Source organism: Lycorma delicatula, chromosome 2 (assembly GCF_047948215.1).
Source record: "Lycorma delicatula isolate Av1 chromosome 2, ASM4794821v1, whole genome shotgun sequence".
In the NCBI taxonomy this organism is placed as follows: Eukaryota; Metazoa; Arthropoda; class Insecta; order Hemiptera; family Fulgoridae; genus Lycorma; species Lycorma delicatula.
The window spans coordinates 233501148-233525560 of NC_134456.1; the positions used below are offsets into that span (position 1 = coordinate 233501148).

General features: G+C 28.2%; 1 protein-coding gene across 3 annotated transcripts; it reads left to right on the forward strand.

Annotated features, from left to right (window-relative positions):
• The first annotated feature begins 1109 nt into the window (after nt 1-1109).
• On the forward strand, nt 1110-24092 carry LOC142319752 (C-type lectin domain family 7 member A-like). Of its 3 annotated transcripts, none has more exons than XM_075357380.1 (5): nt 1110-1217; nt 3000-3102; nt 11146-11254; nt 14748-14930; nt 23749-24092. In XM_075357380.1, exons 4-5 carry the CDS (start codon nt 14759-14761, stop codon nt 23796-23798), a joined length of 222 nt encoding a protein of 73 aa, XP_075213495.1. In that variant the 5' UTR covers nt 1110-1217; nt 3000-3102; nt 11146-11254; nt 14748-14758; the 3' UTR covers nt 23799-24092. The 3 variants fall into 3 exon arrangements, with proteins under 3 accessions (XP_075213495.1, XP_075213494.1, XP_075213496.1); XM_075357379.1 differs by lacking the exon at nt 3000-3102 and adding an exon at nt 10883-10985; XM_075357381.1 differs by lacking the exons at nt 1110-1217; nt 3000-3102 and adding an exon at nt 9366-9407.
• Nucleotides 24093-24413: the final 321 nt, after the last annotated feature.

A 24413-nucleotide genomic window follows, 5' to 3' on the forward strand; every position in this document is an offset into this window, starting at 1 on the left:
TTCGTGATATCTTGTGCAATGATGGCGGGATTTTGGAACGGATGTTTCTCTTTTTGCATAGTACTGCAAAGGATTTAATATACTCATATATGTTTTTCTGTAAGGAGAGTTTTTTAATAATTTTAACCTTTATTTTCGATTTGATTTTTTGGTTTAATTAATGTGTTTAATTTTACAATCCGGGGAGGGGTTTTTGCACAACCCGTCGGAGTTAGGTAAGTTTTTATACTTTCTTTATTCTATTATTTTAACTTTAATATTTTATCAACTTTGTCTGTGGTATTAGTTTTGGATTTTACTTTGCCTTCTTGGCTTGTTTTAGTAAATTTTTATTATATGATTAAAATTACGTTTACACCTTGTACGGTTTGTTATTTTGGAGTTATTTTACCCTTTTAATAATAACTACCGGGCGATGATAACGCCCAGGCGTTTTTCGCCCACAAACAAAACGCATATCTTTTATTAATATTACTATCTACAGAATAATATTGTTTCTGTAAAAGAAAGATTACAAAGTAATGAACAGAGTCCGTGCGAAGCCAGGTAGAAATTCTAATATATATTTTTTGTTAAAATTTAGTACAATCTATTACTACTATCTATTTCTATAATAACAACACACAGTAAAACTGAATATAAAACTCTTAAAAAGGTACGTGAACGTAGAATAACCGTTCAATCTTAAAATTTACTAATAATTTGGTTAAATTAATTAGGCATATTTAATTATTAATAACCAAAAAAAAATTAACAAAGACTTTCTTAAAATATTCCTACAATCATTTACTTTTTAAACGTCTCTCAATTTGTTTTACTCACTACGACTGATTTTAATTTCACCTAACCTATTATTGCCGAAACATATGATCAAAACAAATCTGCTACATATATATCGTTGCATCGATCACAAATTTTTTTATCGATGATTATTTTTATAAAAATAGATATTACATTATTTTTATAATTTATAATAGATATTTAGTTATATTTATAAATAAATAAAATAAATAAAAATTATTCGATGATTAAAATTAAAGGTTATAAATCCAGTTAAGAAAAAGAAGTGAATTAAAGGAATGACCGATGATCTTGTTTTCGACGTTAATCGGTTGACGTACCTCTTCGTCGTCGCAGTTACGGAACGGTTAACTTCAAATTCGTTGTTACTTTGAAATGAAATGTAAAACCGAGCAGGATTTTAAGCTTAAATTAGGGTAAGCTTATTGAATATAACATATTTATGCAAGAAATAATGTTATTTTATAGTTTTAAGTATTTTAAATTGAATTATTTAACTAAACTTTAACGTAAATGGTTACTGCGTTTTAGTGACAACGTTCACTAAATTATTTGTTCAAAATTATAAAATACAATGATAATTCATTTAATATTTTATATTTTTTATTATATTTTAAATTGATACGGTATGTTTGATAAAAAATAATTTTTTTCTAGAATGTTCCGTGCTTTCATGGTGACATATTCATTCTTTTTTCTATTACAGCAATGTAATCAAACGTTTTTATGTATCAACATTTTCAGTTTTTTCGTTATATTTGTACTATTTAATTCTATAACATTATTTTTTCTATATTTTGATTTAATTTTCAAAAAGATGATACAATTAAATGACTGCTACCTTAGATAATGTAAGATTATTCATTGTAGGATATTGAAATTTTTTTTTGTAATTTTATTTGATGTGAAACTGAATGTTTCATATCATATTTATAGTAGAATTGTTAAAATGGCTGCAGCAGAATGAAATTGGCTGCTACCTTAAATAATCAGAGATTATTCATTGTAGCCAGTTGAAATTTTCCCTACAATCTTATTTGATATGAAACTGAATGTTTTATATTCTTATATTCAACTATAGTTGAATTGTTAAACTAGTTACAGCAGTATGAAATTAAAACTTATTTATATCGCAGACTTATTTTACCAATTATTAAGAAAAACTGGAAGAATTTATGCTGATTTAAAGCGGTAATTTTAATTTGATATTACATGATCACTTGTCATTCTTAAATAAACAAAATAAATTCTTGACAATCTATCTGCAATTAAGTTGCGCCCGCTCTATAAAACAAACATATACAATTCTGTTTTGTTCCACAAATACCTACATACATATTTTAACATATTTTTTGACAAAATCGCGAGTATTTTTCAAACATTTTTCATACACTGTGACAAGTTTTTCAATTTCGGTCTCATCAGAATTTCGTCGAAATTCCTTCAACCATATAAGAATTGCTTACTTCTGTCATCATCATTAGCGAAACGCCGCCCTCTCTGGTCTAGCTTGAGGACAAAACAGTGGGTGGTCAAGAGTAGATGAGAACACACCTCCCTCCTGAATTTTTTCAGTAATTTCTTGGTCTTATGAACTGAATCAAGGAGCAGCATAGTTGTGAAGAAAAATGACCTCATCGGTTAATATTCCGAGATTTTGAATTTTAATCGAAGTAAGAAATTTTTTTAAATACTCTCACTAAGATTTGGCATCGATTGTTGTTACTCAGGGCATAAATTACCAACAAACAACTCCCTCAGAATTTAGCATATCTGACAACATAAAATCTTTGTACATGTAGGAGAGTTTTCAGATTTTATGGCTGCCTGTACTCTGATGTCACCATTAATGTGTTGCTCATTCAGTTTAAATAGTGAAATAAAACACCGAGCTCTCATCCCGTATGCTGATTTCTTTTAAAACCTATGGACCAGTAATGGGATAATCCTGAAGAAATAATAAAGATTTTAATTCTTCCAATTTCCAAGAGCTGGTTGTCAGTAGGACTACTAAATAGTGTTCGGTATTAATTCCATAACGGTAATGTACAGTTTTCTCAGTATTGCTATATTTTTTATTGGTTTATACATCTTGTTTTATTATTAATAGATTTTATTGCAAAACATCCATGTAGTTAAGTCATATTATCATTGATTAGCGTTTGAGATTAACAAAAATATGTATATTTGTGTTTCAGATGCATGTGTTATCATTTATGTTCCCTACTTATTTTAAAATGAAGCTACTTTCAAGACTTCTGAGCTGATTAATTTATAACTTTCAGTAAAATTTACCCAGTGGTAACGTACAATTTTTTTGTTTTTTTTTTTACTCATAAATATAATTAGTAGTAATTGATTATACCATTGTGTTGTGAATGGTGTTCCGATATCTGTTCTTTTTTTAAACTGTTATAAAAAATTACAAAAATTTTTTTTTACATTATTCTTTTGTTACAGATGCATTACTGGTAATTTACTACACAAATTGAAGATTGTGGAACATTTGAACAGCATTAACGTAACTTATATATTTATTTCTGTAAATGTAATTCTTATGTTTAGAAGGAGGAATTCATATTTTGTAAGTTGTTTTTTTTTTTCGAGTATGTTAAACTAGCTTATTTACAGTTTCATCAGCAAACTTGTTTATATGTATTTTGTTAATATGTGAATATTCAGATAAACATTTGCGTGGTATTTTAAGAAAAATATTGTGTTCGCCCCCAGTAATTCTCGCTGTAGGTTGTGTTTATTTTTTTTAATATATTTTTGAATATATGTGTGTTTTTTAATGTTTTGTATGTATTTAATTCATGTGGTTAAGTTTAAGTTTTAAGTCGCTTTTGCATCTCACCCAATGCACTTTGGTAAAATTTATTAGAAAATCTAATTTTTGTTTTTTTTTTTTTATTATTATATTGTAGAGTTAGCTGTAGAAAAATGCATGTAAAAAAGGATGATGATATCTTGAAAGCAAATGTGAAAAAAAGAAATTTTTCATGCATGTTTTTTGAAAATTCCATTTACTGTTTATACAATGTACTTCTTGCGGTATATAATTTTTAGAGGGATTTTGTTTAATTCAGATGTTTTTGTAATATGAAGTGTGCTATTTTGAACTAATCTTAGATCTCTAATTACTAATAACTAAGAATCCATTCTACTGCCTTGGATTTGTTGTTCGGTTAGCTTCTGTTAGAATGAGATGTAGAGTTGTTTGGTTTTTATGAATGATTTGTACATGTTCTATGTGTGTATACTTGTAGGGCCTAGGCAAGTCAGCGTATTAAAAAAAAAATTCCTTTGAGAAAAATATGCAATCAACCTTACAAAATTACAGCCTGTTTCTGCTGCTGATACCAAAATTCAAGAAAAAGATAGCGGTTAGTATTCACTAACATCGCCGTATTTGCTGACAGGTAATAAAACTTTTATAATCCTTGTTAGATAATAGAACTATTGTTTCATTAATATCATCCTGATAATTTTTTCTGAAGTTTTGAATTTTTTTTTTGTTTTCAGGTTCATGCATTATGTATACAAATTTTTGTTTAATTTTTCAGTACGGGGTGTCACAAGGACTACATTATGAGGTTTGGTATTAATTCCGTAACGGTAATGTACAGTTTTCTCAGTATTGCTATATTTTTTATTGGTTTATACATCTTGTTTTATTATTAATAGATTTTATCGCAAAACATCAATGTAGTTAATAAATATTATCATTGATTATCGTTTGAGATTATAAAAAATAAGTTTATTTGTGTTTCATGTGCATGTGTTATCATTTAAGTTCCCTACTTTTTTTAAAATGAAGCTACATTCAAGACTTCTGAGCTGATTAATTTATAATGTTCAGTAAAATTTACCCAGTAGTAACGTACAATTTTTTTGTTTTTTTTTTACTCATAAATATAATTAGTTGTAATTGATTTTACCATTGTGTTGTGAATGGTGTTCCGATATCTGTACTTTTTTTAAACTGTTATAAAAATTACAAAAATTTTTTTTTTACATTATTCTTTTGTTACAGATGCATTACTGGTAATTTACTACACATATTGAAGATTGTGGAACATTTGAACAGCATTAACGTAACTTATATATTTATTTCTGTTAATGTAATTCTAATGTTTAGAAGGAGGAATTCATATTTTGTAAGTTGTTTTTTTTTTTCGAGTATGTTAAACTAGCTTATTTACAGTTTCATCAGCAAACTTGTTTATATGTATTTTGTTAATATGTGAATATTCAGATAAACATTTGCGTGGTATTTTAAGAAAAATATTGTGTTCGCCCCCAGTAATTCTCGCTGTAGGTTGTGTTTATTTTTTATTAATATATTTTTGAATATATGTGTGTTTTTTAATGTTTTGTATGTATTTAATTCATGTGGTTAAGTTTAAGTTTTAAGTCGCTTTTGCATCTCACCCAATGCACTTTGGTAAAATTTATTAGAAAATCTAATTTTTGTTTTTTTTTTTTGATTATTATATTGTAGAGTTAGCTGTAGAAAAATGCATGTAAAAAAGGATGATGATATCTTGAAAGCAAATGTGAAAAAAAAGAAATTTTTCATGCATGTTTTTTGAAAATTCCATTTACTGTTTATACAATGTACTTCTTGCGGTATATAATTTTTAGAGGGATTTTGTTTAATTCAGATGTTTTTGTAATATGAAGTGTGCTATTTTGAACTAATCTTAGATCTCTAATTACTAATAACTAAGAATCCATTCTACTGCCTTGGATTTGTTGTTCGGTTAGCTTCTGTTAGAATGAGATGTAGAGTTGTTTGGTTTTTATGAATGATTTGTACATGTTCTATGTGTGTATACTTGTAGGGCCTAGGCAAGTCAGCGTATTAAAAAAAAAATTCCTTTGAGAAAAATATGCAATCAACCTTACAAAATTACAGCCTGTTTCTGCTGCTGATACCAAAATTCAAGAAAAAGATAGCGGTTAGTATTCACTAACATCGCCGTATTTGCTGACAGGTAATAAAACTTTTATAATCCTTGTTAGATAATAGAACTATTGTTTCATTAATATCATCATGATAATTTTTTCTGAAGTTTTGAATTTTTTTTTTGTTTTCAGGTTCATGCATTATGTATACAAATTTTTGTTTAATTTTTCAGTACGGGGTGTCACAAGGACTACATTATGAGGTTTGGTATTAATTCCGTAACGGTAATGTACAGTTTTCTCAGTATTGCTATATTTTTTATTGGTTTATACATCTTGTTTTATTATTAATAGATTTTATCGCAAAACATCAATGTAGTTAATAAATATTATCATTGATTATCGTTTGAGATTATAAAAAATAAGTTTATTTGTGTTTCATGTGCATGTGTTATCATTTAAGTTCCCTACTTTTTTTAAAATGAAGCTACATTCAAGACTTCTGAGCTGATTAATTTATAATGTTCAGTAAAATTTACCCAGTAGTAACGTACAATTTTTTTGTTTTTTTTTTACTCATAAATATAATTAGTTGTAATTGATTTTACCATTGTGTTGTGAATGGTGTTCCGATATCTGTACTTTTTTTAAACTGTTATAAAAATTACAAAAATTTTTTTTTTACATTATTCTTTTGTTACAGATGCATTACTGGTAATTTACTACACATATTGAAGATTGTGGAACATTTGAACAGCATTAACGTAACTTATATATTTATTTCTGTTAATGTAATTCTAATGTTTAGAAGGAGGAATTCATATTTTGTAAGTTGTTTTTTTTTTTCGAGTATGTTAAACTAGCTTATTTACAGTTTCATCAGCAAACTTGTTTATATGTATTTTGTTAATATGTGAATATTCAGATAAACATTTGCGTGGTATTTTAAGAAAAATATTGTGTTCGCCCCCAGTAATTCTCGCTGTAGGTTGTGTTTATTTTTTATTAATATATTTTTGAATATATGTGTGTTTTTTAATGTTTTGTATGTATTTAATTCATGTGGTTAAGTTTAAGTTTTAAGTCGCTTTTGCATCTCACCCAATGCACTTTGGTAAAATTTATTAGAAAATCTAATTTTTGTTTTTTTTTTGATTATTATATTGTAGAGTTAGCTGTAGAAAAATGCATGTAAAAAGGATGATGATATCTTGAAAGCAAATGTGAAAAAAAAGAAATTTTTCATGCATGTTTTTTGAAAATTCCATTTACTGTTTATACAATGTACTTCTTGCGGTATATAATTTTTAGAGGGATTTTGTTTAATTCAGATGTTTTTGTAATATGAAGTGTGCTATTTTGAACTAATCTTAGATCTCTAATTACTAATAACTAAGAATCCATTCTACTGCCTTGGATTTGTTGTTCGGTTAGCTTCTGTTAGAATGAGATGTAGAGTTGTTTGGTTTTTATGAATGATTTGTACATGTTCTATGTGTGTATACTTGTAGGGCCTAGGCAAGTCAGCGTATTAAAAAAAAAATTCCTTTGAGAAAAATATACAATCAACCTTACAAAATTACAGCCTGTTTCTGCTGCTGATCCCAAAATTCAAGAAAAAGATAGTGGTTAGTATTCACTAACATCACCGTATTTGCTGACAGGTAATAAAACTTTTATAATCCTTGTTAGATAATAGAACTATTGTTTCATTAATATCATCCTGATAATTTTTTCTGAAGTTTTGAATTTTTTTTTTGTTTTCAGGTTCATGCATTATGTATACAAATTTTTGTTTAATTTTTCAGTACGGGGTGTCACAAGGACTACATTATGAGGTTTGGTATTAATTCCGTAACGGTAATGTACAGTTTTCTCAGTATTGCTATATTTTTTATTGGTTTATACATCTTGTTTTATTATTAATAGATTTTATCGCAAAACATCAATGTAGTTAATAAATATTATCATTGATTATCGTTTGAGATTATAAAAAATAAGTTTATTTGTGTTTCAGATGCATGTGTTATCATTTAAGTTCCCTACTTTTTTTAAAATGAAGCTACATTCAAGACTTCTGAGCTGATTAATTTATAATGTTCAGTAAAATTTACCCAGTGGTAACGTACAATTTTTTTGTTTTTTTTTTACTCATAAATATAATTAGTTGTAATTGATTTTACCATTGTGTTGTGAATGGTGTTCCGATATCTGTACTTTTTTTAAACTGTTATAAAAATTACAAAAATTTTTTTTTTACATTATTCTTTTGTTACACATGCATTACTGGTAATTTACTACACATATTGAAGATTGTGGAACATTTGAACAGCATTAACGTAACTTATATATTTATTTCTGTTAATGTAATTCTAATGTTTAGAAGGAGGAATTCATATTTTGTAAGTTGTTTTTTTTTTTCGAGTATGTTAAACTAGCTTATTTACAGTTTCATCAGCAAACTTGTTTATATGTATTTTGTTAATATGTGAATATTCAGATAAACATTTGCGTGGTATTTTAAGAAAAATATTGTGTTCGCCCCCAGTAATTCTCGCTGTAGGTTGTGTTTATTTTTTATTAATATATTTTTGAATATATGTGTGTTTTTTAATGTTTTGTATGTATTTAATTCATGTGGTTAAGTTTAAGTTTTAAGTCGCTTTTGCATCTCACCCAATGCACTTTGGTAAAATTTATTAGAAAATCTAATTTTTGTTTTTTTTTTGATTATTATATTGTAGAGTTAGCTGTAGAAAAATGCATGTAAAAAGGATGATGATATCTTGAAAGCAAATGTGAAAAAAAAGAAATTTTTCATGCATGTTTTTTGAAAATTCCATTTACTGTTTATACAATGTACTTCTTGCGGTATATAATTTTTAGAGGGATTTTGTTTAATTCAGATGTTTTTGTAATATGAAGTGTGCTATTTTGAACTAATCTTAGATCTCTAATTACTAATAACTAAGAATCCATTCTACTGCCTTGGATTTGTTGTTCGGTTAGCTTCTGTTAGAATGAGATGTAGAGTTGTTTGGTTTTTATGAATGATTTGTACATGTTCTATGTGTGTATACTTGTAGGGCCTAGGCAAGTCAGCGTATTAAAAAAAAAATTCCTTTGAGAAAAATATACAATCAACCTTACAAAATTACAGCCTGTTTCTGCTGCTGATCCCAAAATTCAAGAAAAAGATAGTGGTTAGTATTCACTAACATCACCGTATTTGCTGACAGGTAATAAAACTTTTATAATCCTTGTTAGATAATAGAACTATTGTTTCATTAATATCATCCTGATAATTTTTTCTGAAGTTTTGAATTTTTTTTTTGTTTTCAGGTTCATGCATTATGTATACAAATTTTTGTTTAATTTTTCAGTACGGGGTGTCACAAGGACTACATTATGAGGTTTGGTATTAATTCCGTAACGGTAATGTACAGTTTTCTCAGTATTGCTATATTTTTTATTGGTTTATACATCTTGTTTTATTATTAATAGATTTTATCGCAAAACATCAATGTAGTTAATAAATATTATCATTGATTATCGTTTGAGATTATAAAAAATAAGTTTATTTGTGTTTCAGATGCATGTGTTATCATTTAAGTTCCCTACTTTTTTTAAAATGAAGCTACATTCAAGACTTCTGAGCTGATTAATTTATAATGTTCAGTAAAATTTACCCAGTGGTAACGTACAATTTTTTTGTTTTTTTTTTACTCATAAATATAATTAGTTGTAATTGATTTTACCATTGTGTTGTGAATGGTGTTCCGATATCTGTACTTTTTTTAAACTGTTATAAAAATTACAAAAATTTTTTTTTTACATTATTCTTTTGTTACACATGCATTACTGGTAATTTACTACACATATTGAAGATTGTGGAACATTTCAACAGCATTAACGTAACTTATATATTTATTTCTGTTAATGTAATTCTAATGTTTAGAAGGAGGAATTCATATTTTGTAAGTTGTTTTTTTTTTTCGAGTATGTTAAACTAGCTTATTTACAGTTTCATCAGCAAACTTGTTTATATGTATTTTGTTAATATGTGAATATTCAGATAAACATTTGCGTGGTATTTTAAGAAAAATATTGTGTTCGCCCCCAGTAATTCTCGCTGTAGGTTGTGTTTATTTTTTATTAATATATTTTTGAATATATGTGTGTTTTTTAATGTTTTGTATGTATTTAATTCATGTGGTTAAGTTTAAGTTTTAAGTCGCTTTTGCATCTCACCCAATGCACTTTGGTAAAATTTATTAGAAAATCTAATTTTTGTTTTTTTTTTTTTATTATTATATTGTAGAGTTAGCTGTAGAAAAATGCATGTAAAAAAGGATGATGATATCTTGAAAGCAAATGTGAAAAAAAAGAAATTTTTCATGCATGTTTTTTGAAAATTCCATTTACTGTTTATACAATGTACTTCTTGCGGTATATAATTTTTAGAGGGATTTTGTTTAATTCAGATGTTTTTGTAATATGAAGTGTGCTATTTTGAACTAATCTTAGATCTCTAATTACTAATAACTAAGAATCCATTCTACTGCCTTGGATTTGTTGTTCGGTTAGCTTCTGTTAGAATGAGATGTAGAGTTGTTTGGTTTTTATGAATGATTTGTACATGTTCTATGTGTGTATACTTGTAGGGCCTAGGCAAGTCAGCGTATTAAAAAAAAAATTCCTTTGAGAAAAATATGCAATCAACCTTACAAAATTACAGCCTGTTTCTGCTGCTGATACCAAAATTCAAGAAAAAGATAGCGGTTAGTATTCACTAACATCGCCGTATTTGCTGACAGGTAATAAAACTTTTATAATCCTTGTTAGATAATAGAACTATTGTTTCATTAATATCATCATGATAATTTTTTCTGAAGTTTTGAATTTTTTTTTTGTTTTCAGGTTCATGCATTATGTATACAAATTTTTGTTTAATTTTTCAGTACGGGGTGTCACAAGGACTACATTATGAGGTTTGGTATTAATTCCGTAACGGTAATGTACAGTTTTCTCAGTATTGCTATATTTTTTATTGGTTTATACATCTTGTTTTATTATTAATAGATTTTATCGCAAAACATCCATGTAGTTAAGTCATATTATCATTGATTATTGTTTGAGATTTTAAAAAATAAGTTTATTTGTGTTTCAGATGCATGTGTTATCATTTAAGTTCCCTACTTATTTTAAAATGAAGCTACTTTCAAGACTTCTGAGCTGATTATATTATAACGTTCAGTAAAATTTACCCAGTGGTAACGTACAATTTTTGTTAGCATTAACTTATTTTTTGACAGTTTTTACTTATTATAAGATTATTTATATTTATTGGATAATACATTAATTTATATAATCATAAATTTTTGTGTAACAATATTAAAATACTTTTAAAACTACTTCTTTTTTTTGTTTCAGATATAAGTGTTATCATTTATAACTACGTAGCCTGACTATCCCACAAACACATATATTTTGTAAAGCCACTCTGGAAACTGAGAAGCTTTGGAGACCTTATCACTTTTAGGTCAGCAATGATTTGCCATGAGTGTTCATTAAACTTAATAGCTTTTAAAATTTTTGACATACTTTTATATATTTCTTCCATTCCTACAATATGTGCTACCAATATAGAAAAAAACCTATTTGAGTTATGCAACAACACTGGCTTTAAGCTTCTTTTTAATGAGTTTATAAATAACACCAATCATGAATAACATATTCAATGTCTAGTTCAGACATTAGCCCCCTAACATCATGGCAGGAACAAATTAAACTATCTGTTCTAAAATATTTCAATAAATTTTCATTTCAATTTCTATATAATGAAATTTTAGTATCCGTGTTCAATAAATTTCATTCTTTAAGAACTGAACCTAGGGGTTTGGCATGTTGTTTCGACAAGTACAGTTACGAATTAGGTCGTTCAGTTCTGCTTGTGTTATGTGGTGAGGTTCAATATTTGATTCTTCTGGAATGTAATTAATATTTATTGAAGTTGAGGATTCATTTGTTGAGTCTTCTGGGGAATCAGAAATTTCTTTCTAAGAATTTGGAGCAATCAAAATCTGTAAATCAACACCATGAAGTACTGGTTTCATAGCTGAACGAACATTTGGGTATTCAAAACTGCTTTTATTGTTTGAATTGAAACCAGTAACATTTAAGCAAAAATAGCAGTCATCATAATGGCTCTTCCCAAATCATAGGTAAACCAAAAGGCAGATACTCTTTTTTTCCTTTTAATCACTGGGTTAGTTTAATGTAGCACTTGATACATTCTACATGTGGAGCCCAGGATTTATCTTGGTCTCCCAAGGAACAGTAAAAATAATGTTTATATGCAGTTTTCAGCAAATTCGATACAGGTTTTTGTTAACTTTTCGTGGTGAATTCTCTGCAAACGTAAGAAAAAATATTTGGAGAATTTTTAAAAGCCCATTTTTATTCATTGTAAAATTCAAAATGTTGTAATTAATGAAAGTAAACTGAAATACTAACTTAATTATAAAAATAATTAAGTTTTAATTTATAAATACTTAATTAGTTAAAACACTTCATAAAATTGTTTAACATGGAGTGCAATAAAACACAGCATGAAACACTCACACACACAACTTAACAAATCTTGATGTTCAATAAAATAATACCATAAGTTGTTCTGTCATAATAGTCTTTCCCTAAATTTATGGCATCATTTGTGAAACAATCTTTATAATATGTGTATGATAAAACCACTACCAGAAATAAAGAACACAGCAAGTCATGCCAAGAGCTGAATTCATACTGAAGAAAATTTCATCACATTGAATTACTCATTACTTGACTCACTGACATGTCTAGCTTAACATGAAATGACATCATTCGACTGTTATGTATCAAATATAGGTCTACTGCATGCAACACTATATAAATCAGATATGAAGAAGCAAGCATTTAAACTAACTTTTTTGAATTGTTTGTTTCACGAATGATGGAACAAATAAATTTAAGTGGTTGTAACTTAAAAATGTTACGTGATGGGTTGTTTCGGAATACATATTCAGATTCAGCATATAAAATACTATAAAGAACATCTACTCTCTTTTCAGTTCTAAATTTTATGTTGACTAATTTAATTAGTATATATATACATATGTATATATACTAGCTGCTCAACCCGGCTTCACAGCCAGGCATCGCTTCGCTCTGCTCTGGGGGGTAAAAGACGATTCAGTTTTTTTTAAAAACTGATTTATTTATCGTAATCGTGCAAAATTTCCAGTACTTTAATTTATTCATTTTGATATCTTATTTCAATTTCATAACTTTAACGTTAGCCCTTGTACTGCTATCAAATACGCTGTTTGAATTTTTAAAATTGATCATACCATTCTGGAGATATATATATATATCCATCTCCATACCATAATGGAGATATATATCTCCATTCTGGAGATATAAGTAAATCTCAGAAAAACAACAGATAACCAAATAACCAGATAACTGAACAATTCAGTGTACATCTTTTTTATGCAAATGTTAGCACTCAACATGGTAAAAAATAACCGTTTGAATTTTTAAAAGTGGTCATACCATCACGTAGATGTAACTGAATTTTAGAATAAGATAATGTCTGGATAACCGGATAATTGAGAGTATAAAAGAAAAAAATAAAAATCATCTTTGCAATAAATAGAAACTTCTTGCCTGATCAGATATTTTTGTATACCTATGGGGTTCTTAATCTTGCATTTAAAAGAAATCAATTCCTTTTTTACATATATAGATTAGTGATCATTCTTTTTTAAAAAAAAGATTATTTAGGAGCAAGTATGACTTTATCTATGTGGAACTCAATGGGCAATTCTATCTTCAACTCGATGTAAAAAATGAAATAAAACACATTCTGTCAAGCTTAAATTTTCGTTTGATCATTTTCCTAATATATGAAGTTTCTTTTATATTTCAGTAACAGATTATTTTCTACATTCAACTCTATGCCTAAACATATTTATGTTGAACTAATGTTTTTTGTAAACTATATTAGATATCAACAAAAGAGATGTGATAAACAAAATGTATCACAATTTATTTTTATATGGTATTTGGTAATAGTTTTGTATCTTACTAATTCATCCTGTAGAATTCACTGTAAGATAGAAACAATATATCTTGTATTAAAATAGGATCTCTATAGAAAAAAAGGAATTGACCAAGTAACCCACTTTGTTAATCGATTTATTATCAATCAAAACCATGCAGGACTTTGACAATACTTGACCGGTCTTTTTTATTATTTAAAAAGTATACACCTGACTTCGACGAGACATGTACTAACAATTTGGGATTTTCCACTAATGATCAGTAATTCCGGTGACTATTTTTTTGGTTATAGTTCATTATTTTGACGAAAAACAATCACATAAATAAAAAAATATATTATTAATATACTTGTATATTTCGCATATACATTGATTAGAGAAATAAATATCTATTACAAGTACAAATAATAAATATAAAATAATATAACAAGTATACTACACCTGACCACCACAAGACATATACTAATGAATTGGGATTTTCCGCTAGTAATCGGCACACTCAAGTGCTAAGCTAGGGAGCTAGACACACACACACACACACACACACACACACACACACACACACACACACACACACACAGACAGACAGATACATATACAAGTGTCCTTTATTAGGGCAGGATAATATACGTATATAATTAGTATGCTCTATTTATGAGACAAAGAAGAAAGAGGGATGAAAGAATGTAGATATTGAAAAGTTATGTTACCGAAGAATGTAGAAAATTACAATTGTAAAAGAACTGGGTAATATGCAAGGTATCTAGGGTTAGTTAATTTTAGAGATCAGCACAGAGAGAAAAAAATGCTCTACCAGCTACAGAACTACTCACGCTTCATGTTAAAAATCTGATATCTTAACTTCATGTATAATCTTTAAGCTTATATGGTAAATTAATTCATTATCATTTTTCAAATTTATTCTTTCAATTTTAGATCCTTGTCCAATGAATTTCACTAGAGTAGAAAGAAGTTGTTATCATTTTAGTGACAGGCAATATAACTGGAAATCAGGATCATCCATGTGTAAAAGTTTAGGTTCAAATTTATTAGAAGTTGAAACACCAGAAGAATACAGTGAGATAGTTACATATTTGTCATCTGTTCCTTCATTAAGAGGTAAGTGCAAAATCTTGTAAATAAAAAATACTTCAGCAAGAACCAATGCATGCCTCTAAGTAATTTGTCTATAAAATAGATCTGCTTATTTTATTTTCTGTGGAATATGTAAATTCTCCATTACTCATGATTTATTTGTCTTAATCCATTAACTGCAGAGTTTATAAAAATTAAGTTATCCCTACATATTAAGCGTTTTTAGGAGGAATTTTTTAAAATCTATATTATAAACTTAATTTTAATTTAGAAGATATTTTAAAATTATTATACACATGGCAAAATGGCCAGATGCATCGGTATGTGTATTCATGCACATAACTCCTTACTCTCAGTTCAGCTTGTAGTTGTAAGTTGTAAAAAAAATTAAAAAGTGTTAATCTTATTCTAAAATACAAAGGGCATTAGGAAAGTCGTGCAATATGATTTTATTTTTTATAATTTTTTTAAATTATTTCCACCACACATTATACACTTCTCCATCCTTCAAAAACAATCTTCAAAGAAATCCTGATTGCTTGTAAAATGCCCCCCCCCCCCTTTCAGTTTGTTCTTCACCATGATGAACAGTGCGAACTCACATGGAGTTACCTTAGGGCTGTAGGGAAGGGTGTTTTAACAGTTTTAATCTAGTGCTAGTCAAATACTCAGGGCAAACTTTGGAGCAATGCACTGGAGTGTTATCGTGGTGAATAAACCATGTATCTATCCTTCTCTTTGGGCGCAGCTTCTTGAGAGCTTTGAAAATTTTAGGCAGCATTTCTCAGTATACCTTGTACAACTCACTTTAAAACTCTTCTCACACTAAAATATATGGCCATCATTATCATCTTCACTGACCTGGATTTTCAAACAGCCACAGGGTCTCCTCTTCTTCTAACACTCACAATTTGATCTGAGTCTTGTTTGGGATGTCATAATTGTACAGTTTCATTACCTGTAACAATACTGTCCACATAGGGAATTTCCCAATTTCAAAATTTTTCAGCATTTCATGGCACCATGAACATGATATGCTAACTGATCGTCCATCAAGTTATGCAGCACCAAAAGGATACAAAGCTTTCCAACTTGAAGGTACACAGAATAGCATGAACTGCTGGTGAATTAATGCTTAAGGACACCTCTATTTGATGGTAGGTGACACACCTGTCTGCCAAAGCATTTTTTGTACCATAGCAATGTTTCCCTCAGTCACAGAAAAAGACAGTCAACCGTCTCATTGGACATTTTAAGTACATTGGAGCATACTTAAGGCCAAAATTTTCTCTTTCAAACACTTTGTATTACCTAAATATTGTTATATGATGAGGACAATCCTCTAGCGCAGGAATCATTTCCTCAAAACAACTTAACTCACATGCAAAATTGCCCTGTATTCAGATTTCATTCATGATGACATCAATACCTCTTTTCACTATCACAGCTAAAAAGCAAGTGACACTGAGACAGTGACTAGGGTGGATACAGTGCAGGTTGGGACCTGTCTCAACATATGCTAACTTTTAACTGCCTGTGATGATCCATTGTTATATCTCAAAGCTTTCCTAGTGCCCTTTGTACTAACTTTCAAAGCACAAGTACGACAAAAAAATGTTATTACAGTGAAATTTCCTTAAGACAACTAGCTCAATTTCCAGATGATTTTAGTCTTTTGTAGAGGTGGTGGCTTTAGAGATGACTCAGTGCGAACATAATAATCTCTAAAAGGTGTTCCACTCTGTAATAATTCTCATTAAAAGTTTATGGAAATTAATGTTTTTTTTTTTTTTTTAAAGTAATTTGGAAGTACAGAAGAAATTTCTTTCATTAAGATTACACAAATTTAGTCAAACAATAAACGTATTACTGTAATAACATGGATAATTTAGTTTAGTAACAATAATGAAAAAGAGAAAACATTAATGAGAAGATGAAACAGGTACTCAAAACACATTAATAAATTTTATAAAATGGAAATAAATGTCAAATATTAAAGTAAATACTGTAAACGAAGGGGTAATTAATTTTGAATTTTAAACAAATGAAGTGCGCATTGAAAAATACTAAATACCAAATATGGTATTCAATACAAATTTTGTTTGCTAACCTCTAAAAATGCTTACTATGGAAGTAGTACTCATTCAGCGAAGTCTGCCTCCTACTTAACTTTCTTTTGTTTAATCACTTTTCTAACGACTTAAAAATTTTATTATTACCAAGATTATGACCTAATTGTTTTAATTTGTTGACAATTTACAGCATCTTCATCTTCCATTATATTCTCTTCTGCATATTTTGATAAGCATCAGCAAGCTTATCCAGAATTTCTTTCTCCCAATCATTTTCATCTTCATTAAAGTAAACATCAGTCTCAAAGCCAATTTGCTGACCTATTTCTACTACTTCATTTTCAGTTTCTTCATTCATATTTTCTTCTCAGGTAACCCAAAAACAATACCACCTTTCTTAAAACACATTTTTACTGTGATTTCATCCATACTAATTCATGCTTCCTTTATATATTCCACTACATTCATCAAAGAAATTTTTTGAACCAAGTATTTACATTTTGAACCGAGTCAATAACTGGTACAAGAGTAGCCATTATTTGATGACAATAATGAAGTTTAAAGAACTGAATTATTCCAAGATCTAATGATTGTGATTTACTTGTAGTGGTAGCAGGTAAAAACAATAAACTTTACTTAAAAACAATTCTGAGTGACATGGGCACTGTCCAAAATTGTACCATTTTTCTGTCTTATTTTTCAATGCAATCGGAGAAATCGAGCTTGTCATACAAGCAATACTTGTGTACCATTCTACTTTTTTGAAACATCTTGGCTGCAGTGAATTGTTTATTATTAATGGAGTTTTCTTTTTCTCTTATAACAGTAACATTACTGTTACTTTATCTTTTTAGTACTGTATGCATTACTACCTTTGAACATCAATGACTTGATAGAGCTCGATAAAAAAGTCTGTTTCATCAGTGTTGTAAATGTTCTTGAGATTGTAGTTGGCAACTATTGCAACCACTCTGCCACTATGTTTTTACTGATGGATTCACTTTCACCACATAAATTTAAAAAATAAAAAAAAAAATATTGTTTAGGTAGCAGAATTTTCCCAACTAACCACTGGTTCCAGTAAATTTCTTTATTTGAAGTAGAGGTTTATGTTGATAGGTAATTTTCAAGCACAGGCACCTTCAAATTAAATCATTCACTTCTTGCATGGTTGAAAAGTTTTATTTTTTGTATTTTTGTAAGGAATATTAACCATTATTCTTTTAAACTTACTTTTTCTTTTAAAATTTTTTGATTTGTGTTTTATCAGTCATATCTTTCCGCTAATTTTCATTGAGAAAATCAGAACTGAAGTCTGCTGTCATCTGAATCATTTTTATAATTATTTTGCCAGCAACTAGCTGGTGGCAGACATAACAAAGTTTTTGTTTGCTTATGTTAGACGTGTACTCCATAAAGTATACTATGGGAAACGTCTTAGGTGGTATGCGACTATAAAATGAATGATAAGCAGTGTTTTTTGTACATGATTTAAATCTACATTTTCTTGTCTTATCTTTTAAAATTAAATTTGTTTTTTTAAATAATTGAGAAGTTTTTGCACTAGAATTAAAATTTTCTCCTAAGTTGCTATTAAATTTGTGACGGTTATGTTTTATATCAAAAAGAACTAATGAATTACTGTTCACCTTCAATGAATATTTAATTGTCTTAGTTGGGTTAGGGAGTGGTCATTTTAGAGATCAGTAATAACATTGTCAGTACTATAATTTATTTACATTTACTATTCCAAGAAATACTGGTCTTTCACAGAGGTGGTCTGTGAGAGATTTCACAGTATTTATATACAAGAAAAAACACATTTAATAATCAAATATATAGCTCATGAAAGAATTTGGTAAAAATCAGTAAATATTTTTGATAATATATACTTAATAGTAGTTCTAAATATTTCAAAAGATAGCAGTAATATTTAGTCAAAAATGAAGTAAACTGAACCACTATGGAGTAATATTTGGTAGGTTAAATTCAAAGTTATATAAGTACATCAAAGCCTTTCCACTATTACATGATGATATACAATTTTGCAAAATAATTTTCTGCTGCCAGGGAAAAATTGACAAGTCGAATTTTGGGATTTTTCATTATAGCAAAAAGAATTTTCAGCATACAACACAACAAATTTGCTACATTTTAGCTATATATAAAATGAACTGTTCTTAATTTTAGTATACTGAAAATCAGAATAAAGAGTTGAATTTACTATACAGAGTGATTCAGGAGGATAGGGCAATACTTTGACAACTCATTCTAGAGGCTAAAAATAAGAAAAAAGTTCATATAAACATAGGTCCGAAAACGCTTCATTAGCGAGTTATACAGAGTGAAAGCTTTCGCCTGAGTTTCAGTTCCTCCAGGTAAATTAAGGCTTTCTGAAATTCTGGGAAGGTCAATTAAGGGGCAAACTCAATTGTTTCTGAGCTGGGAAATCGAAAAAAAAAATAGGTCCCAGAAATGTATCTCTCTTAGTTTCTAAGATATCCCATGTAATACGCCAAAAATAGGGTCAAAAAACACATTTTTTTACGTTTGATGTACAATAATGTTGTTAAATTGGCAATAAATCATACATTTTTTAAACATAAATTTTAGAGAATTTAATTATAAGAAGATTGATGTAAATAATGTCAACAAAAAACAAATAAAATTTTAAACATGTCGACTCTTATTAACAAAACAGATTAATTTTTAACAGATTGAAAAAACTTTTTCGTATGTACAGTAGAAAATAACTGGAGGAAGAAAGAATACTTACTGTTTTTTTATGATAATGATAAAATGCTGCTTACAAGTAGTATTTCATGTAGTTTAATAACTCAAAAATGCCACTGTTGTGTTCAATGCACTTTTTAACGCATTATACTAGATTCTGTGTTGTCAGTCTAACGGTATCTTTGCGTTCCTTGATTATAGCTGCAGCGTTTTTTTAATATTTATAAAAATTGTAACTAACAAATTTTGGATTTTTAGTTTTTTAGTACAATAAAATTTGTTTTAGATTAAAGATTGCTCTGCACAACTTCTTCAAGGTATAAATCCACCTTGATATTCTAAGAATTTTTTTCTACTGTCGGTTGTATATTACTTAACAATATTTTGATCAAAACTTTGTATGGGATTGACAACAGTAAAATTCCTGTGTAGTTGCTGATGTTTATTTTCTTTTTTGTGGAGGGGATGTATTAAAGTGTTTTTCTGTCTTCTGGAATTCTTTCTGTTTCCCAGATTTCTTTAAAGATTTTTCCAGTTTTTTGCTGGCATATTTCAGCATTTCTGCAATTATACTGTCTTCTCCACATGTTTTATTAGTACCTCTGCATTTTGAGGTCGGGAAATTTGGGAGTTTCAACTGTTTTTCTGGAAGTTAAAGGTTTCTTTAGGGTAAGGGCAGTTCAGCAAGTTTTCAAAATATTTAGCTAATTGTATTAGATTTTCTTGATTATTCCTTATTATTAGGTACCCTATTTCATTCCTAAAGTAGTAAAAGTTGGGTGATAATTTTGATTTAAAAACTTGGTAAAAATGTCTTGTATTATTTTTAGCAAAATTTTCTTCTAAAATTTTACATTGTTGTTTTTCGTATTTCTTTTTTTATTTCTCCTGATTTTAGAAGTCTCTTTTTTATTTTTTATTCCTAGCTTTATCTTTAATCCATGCAATTTTGTTTTTAACTTTTTTCAATGGTTTCTTCTTTAAGGTTAGCTTTTGGACGTTAAATCATTTAATATTGTTTGGTTATTTTAATTTTGATTTTGGGGAGAAATTTTAATTTAAATTGGGGTAAATAAAGGTGTGAATCAAATCCAGATTTTTTAAATTTTATGTTTATAATTTTTCTGTTAGATTATCTTTAGAGATTGCAACATGATCTACTTGAAATTCTCCAAGGATTTGGTTTGGACAATTCCATGTTTTATATTTTTTGGGGATTTTCTTAATCTTGTTGACATTAATTTTAAGTCAAAAGTTTACAGACTGCAATTAATCTTTTACCATTTGGATTTGTTTTCTTATGGGCTGAATATTTTTCTTTAGTCTCTATATTTTCTTCTTGTTTTCCAATCTGTGCATTAAAGAACTCAATAAGATATGTTTTTTGTTAGTTTATTTCTTTTTCTAAAGTTTTCCAGTATTGTTCTACTTTTCTATTATTTCTAAAGTTGTCTTCGGTTTATTGGAGCATCACAATTGATTATATAGAAAGTCAATTATATAGAAATTGATTATAGAAAGTCTATTATTTGGGAACTCAATATTTATAATATTATTTTCATACTGTTTATCAATTAAAAAAGCTGTTTCCAAATATTTCAAACCATTTGTATTTTTAACTGTTTCAGCTGGCTTCCTTTAAAAATTTTCATAATTAAATTTATTTTCGTCTCTGAATCTCATTTCTTGAATCGTGCAGATTTTGGTTTGGAATATTTGGGTGTAGCCTAATAAATGTGATGGATCTCTGTGTAAACTGGAGGAGCCAGGCCAAATGGGGAATAGTGGAGAGTTTTATGTGTACTTAGGATTGCTGAGGGGATCTAGAGCTCTGCTTGGATTTCTCTTGTATTCTGTTTTTGTTGATGTTTTGTTTTATTAATTATGTTTTTGTCCATTGTTTTTGTTTCAATGTTACTGTGCTGTTATTGTTCTGTGTATTTCTTTTATGTTTCATGCTGTGTGTTGAACTCACTTTTACTTTCTGCGAGTAGGTAGTTCAGTTCCTTTGTTCAGTTAGGTCCTTTCAGTCTTACTTAAGACTTGGTTTTGAGACTTTGGTTAAGACTTGGTTTACTTAAGACATGTTTTGTTTTGAGTTTATTAAATAGTAGTACACTGATGGGAATGTCACTTGTGGCAATTGCATCGATGGCATCCTAGCTGAGGCAGACTGGAATATGTCAAAAACTGAGGTTTCAAAGATGAAGGTCATCTTTGACCCCCATCCCACATGGATGTCCATAATTATTGTTTTAAATTTTCTAAAATTGAAGTAAATGTTGCTTTAAAATTTTTGCCATTCATTTCTACATTGTAATCATTGTTTGACTTTGATTCAAATACACACATGGCATTTCTTCAAATTTTTTTTGTGTCCAATATGAATGATAAGCCCTATATTGACTTTCAATACTTTTAGAATACCTTCTTTTTTAGAGTTAATAGATTTATCAATCTATATCATAGATTTTGTATGACCAGTGGTGACAATGTTTTTGTTGTCTAGATAATAAACTGTTCATCATCATAAAATAGTTTAATTATAAGTTTAAATAGTGTAACTTAATAATTTCTTCTCCAGATGAAAGTATCTTTTCTATCTAACTATACACTTTTATAGTCTCTTTTTTTAAATTTAGATTAAGCTTCTTTAATAATTTAAATAAAGTTACTTGCTTCAAATTAGGTAATTGGTCATCAGGATTTACAACTCGCAATATTTTCTAAAGTGTTGGTATTTAATTTCTAAAAAAGAATTTGTGAACTTTTCTTTTCATCACAATCTTCATAAATTCATCCACGTAATATTTTCTTTTTGGGTTTATTATTCAGAGACTTAAACACTATGACTTCCTTTGTTTAGCTTAATAATGGTATGAACACACTGAATAAGGGCCGCATTTAATGCTGGTACTTTAGTTACAATATCATCTATACTGATTCAGGATTTTTGTCCATGAAAGTTTTACAAACATTTTATTTTTTAGGATAATATGTTTAAATTTTTTTCTGTTATTTATAATAAGAACACTTATAAACTTATAAATATACACAAATAAAAGTTCACAAACAAAAAATGATTTCTATGGCACATATAAATTAAAAATTAAATAAATGTTACAAACATGCATGACTGAATTTGAAAATTAAGATTAAAAACAATTTTATGCATTAGATTACACTAGGCTGTTACTAATTGACTGTGAGCTGTTGTTGAGTATTACGAGTATTTGATCACATTTACACATAGCAAACAGTATTGTTGTTGATAGTATGTCCTTGTGAAATGTTTGTTTACATCCAAAACATTTTGAATATAGATAGATATTATAAGTATTCAGATAATTAAATTGAATAATTTTTTTTTCCTAAGTCACATCAGAAATATATTCATGTTTCTCAGAAATTTGCTTATTTGTCTAAAAAGTAAATCTTATCTTCACCCTGTCAGGAAAGAGCGAACTGGAATTGAACAAATATTTGATAATGACTTCATGTTTATATGATTTATGAATTTCAGTTAACCAGTTAATCATAAAAGTATCTATGTATATATATTTGTCGCAAATTTTAGAGTCAAAAATAGATGGAGAACCAATCATTGTTTGTTTACATTTTGCTGCTGGAATTAGGATTCCAGCAGCTGTTTTAGTTTATTTTATTGTTGTTTACTCTTCCTAAAGAGCAAACGGCAATAAAACTCTTGATATATTTCTCCTGTTTATGTCCAAAATATTGGCCAAAAAAGGAAAATATTAATGTAATTCAAATTTTAACTTAATTTTTTTCTAAAAAAATACTGAAAAATACTGAAAATATTTTTCTTGAAAAATACTGAAGAAATTGATAAGATATTTTGAAATCGAATAAAATGATTAGTTTTTATAATATTGGAGATTATTTAATAAAAATATTCTTGGTTTCATTACGGTAGCATTTATGAAACGAGGATGAACGTACAGGTTAATCATAATTTTAATTCAAATATGCAGCTAATAAAAAAATATATTAATTTATACTGTGTTTGTTTTTAGAAAATGACTATTGGACAGGAGGATTAAACCCAGGACTTCTTTGGATTTGATTTAATAGTGCTCGCCCAGTACTTCCTAAAAATCCAAATCCATCAAAACCAGAAGATGTTGTTCATGGTAATGGTAGATGTTTAAAATTATCATTTAATATAAAAAGCAAACTATATCAGTATAATGGATCAGATTGTGCTAATCGACAGAAATATATTTGTGAACATGAAGAAAATATCGCTGTACGTGCTTTAAAACATTATCAAAAATCACTCCGGGAAAGTAGGAAAGTTTAATATGTTAACAGCTACAAACATATTCATACGGTTTCCATAAAGTTTGTTTATATCATACTCTGTGTAATTTTTTTGCATAACCTAAGAAGATGGTCCAAATATCCTATGATTACTTGAAAATGTTAAAAATGTAATAGTTTCTTCTACCATGTTTTGTTTGAGTGTGCCATTTTATTACATCCCACCATATAAAGATATCTCCATTTCCCACAGATATTTAAGCTTATGTTCTGGTTTCTGAACAATGCATTACAGGCAAGGAAGACATTGCAAGATTGTTTAGCTTACATACGAAACAAGTTGTGCAGTTGTGTTTGTGGATTCATTTAGTTTATCAAATTATGTATGTTTTGGTGACTACTAAGATGTGTTAATTAA

Excerpts from the sequence above, each read along its gene's own strand:
- LOC142319752 (XM_075357380.1), top strand. The coding sequence starts at position 14,759 with ATGAATTTCACTAGAGTAGAAAGAAGTTGTTATCATTTTAGTGACAGG. Across the intron at positions 14,931-23,748 it reads ATCTGTTCCTTCATTAAGAG|AAAATGACTATTGGACAGGA; the intron begins GTAAGTGCAAAA and ends GTTTGTTTTTAG.